This window comes from Sinocyclocheilus anshuiensis, unplaced genomic scaffold, assembly GCF_001515605.1.
Source record: "Sinocyclocheilus anshuiensis isolate Anshui unplaced genomic scaffold, SAMN03320099.WGS_v1.1 scaffold609, whole genome shotgun sequence".
NCBI lineage: Eukaryota > Metazoa > Chordata > Actinopteri > Cypriniformes > Cyprinidae > Sinocyclocheilus > Sinocyclocheilus anshuiensis.
This window is the reverse complement of record NW_015541011.1, coordinates 1,240,579-1,241,932: the sequence shown is the minus strand read 5'-3', so window position 1 is coordinate 1,241,932 and position 1,354 is coordinate 1,240,579. Positions and strand designations below refer to the sequence as shown.

The window sequence follows — 1,354 nt, the reverse complement described above, 5'->3', positions numbered from 1 at the left end:
TTTTCACCTCAAAATTAGGGGGAACCTGTGCCTCCCCTGCCTCCCCCGACGAGCCGCCACTGATTTCAGTTAATTTAACTTTTCATTTTGGTTTAAGTTTTAGTCATTTTTGTCTTTTCTATTCGTTTTTTTTTATATGCCTATATAGTTTTTATTACGTTTTGATTTATATAATTTGAGTTATTTTAGTACTTAAACTTAATGAAAATGAAATATTTTATTTTGTTTCAGTTAATGTTTATTTTATAAGTCTTTTTTTTTTTAAAATGCTGAATCATAAGTGGATGGGAATGTGTAGACGTTCTGTAGAAATCTGCTGAGCTTTCTACAAACTCCTGCGGGTGCAGATTCTGTGTGGGCCTGCTAATAAGTCCGATTTAACTCTAATTGTCTAATTGCCTCCTCAGTGTATCATTAAGTATAATTAGATGTGTCATTAGAGGAAGATGTCCGGTACAGTTTAAACAGATTTAAGCAGATCAACCCTTCAATTTAACATACACGCTAATCAAGAAAAATACCCACATCAGGTCTTTGTGTCTAGCATTTCTTCTTATTCTTTAAAGACAAGCGTAACCGTATCCAGACTAATCTCAATACGAGCACACTGAACATCACACGGTGAATTTGGAGGTCAGAGTCAGTGAAAAGGAAGCGTTTAGCGCTTGTGTAACTGTGTATAGTGATTAGAGCCACTGAGACCTCGGAGCTGCTGGCAGCAGGACAGGCTGTTGCCGTTGGGCTGGTAGTTCTGCAGGACTCCATTGCTGGGTTTGGATTTCTCATGATCTTGGGGTAAAGACGAGGGCAGCATGGCCTGTTCGCTCTCAAGACCTCCCTCCACCTCCTTGCCGGGCAGAGACTGGGGGAAACCAAACATGAAGAGGGCCGAGAAGAAGAGTAAGACACCGCAGAGGAGAAAGCCACCCCACCATGCACCGATCCAGCGGGGGTCATCAGGAGTGAGGTCCAGCTTAGCTGAGAAAAGCAAATACAGGATGGTAAATACATGAATAATGTGTAGCAGAATGATAAATCTCTCACATATGCAGACATTTGAGAAGATCCACTTCAAAATACATGATGCAATTCACAGACATCTGACATCAAAACCATTGAGCTGTTCAAAGTCATTGAAGTTACTGAGCTACGGTAAGTCTTATTCTACTAAAAATTTGTCTATAGAAATGTTATTGCTATATTTGGTGGAATAGATGTAGCTGAAATCACCAAACCACTTAAATAGAAAGGGATGTCCATTTACTTTTGACAGCATAATGTATCAGCAAGTAGGAAAATGAGCAGTGGCGGCTCGTCGGGGGAGGCAGGGGAGGCACAGCTTCCCCATAATTTT

The 1,354-nt window shown here is 40.6% G+C and overlaps 1 protein-coding gene across 1 annotated transcript in view; it reads right to left on the bottom strand.

The window, feature by feature from the left end:
* LOC107690372 (solute carrier organic anion transporter family member 3A1-like) overlaps positions 1–1,354 on the bottom strand; it is a 62,546-nt gene that overhangs the window by 9,074 nt on the left and 52,118 nt on the right. Inside the window, exon 5 of the mRNA XM_016488683.1 lies at positions 703–978. Coding sequence (XP_016344169.1) covers positions 703–978 — 276 coding nt within the window. The remainder of the gene's footprint in view (positions 1–702; positions 979–1,354) is intronic.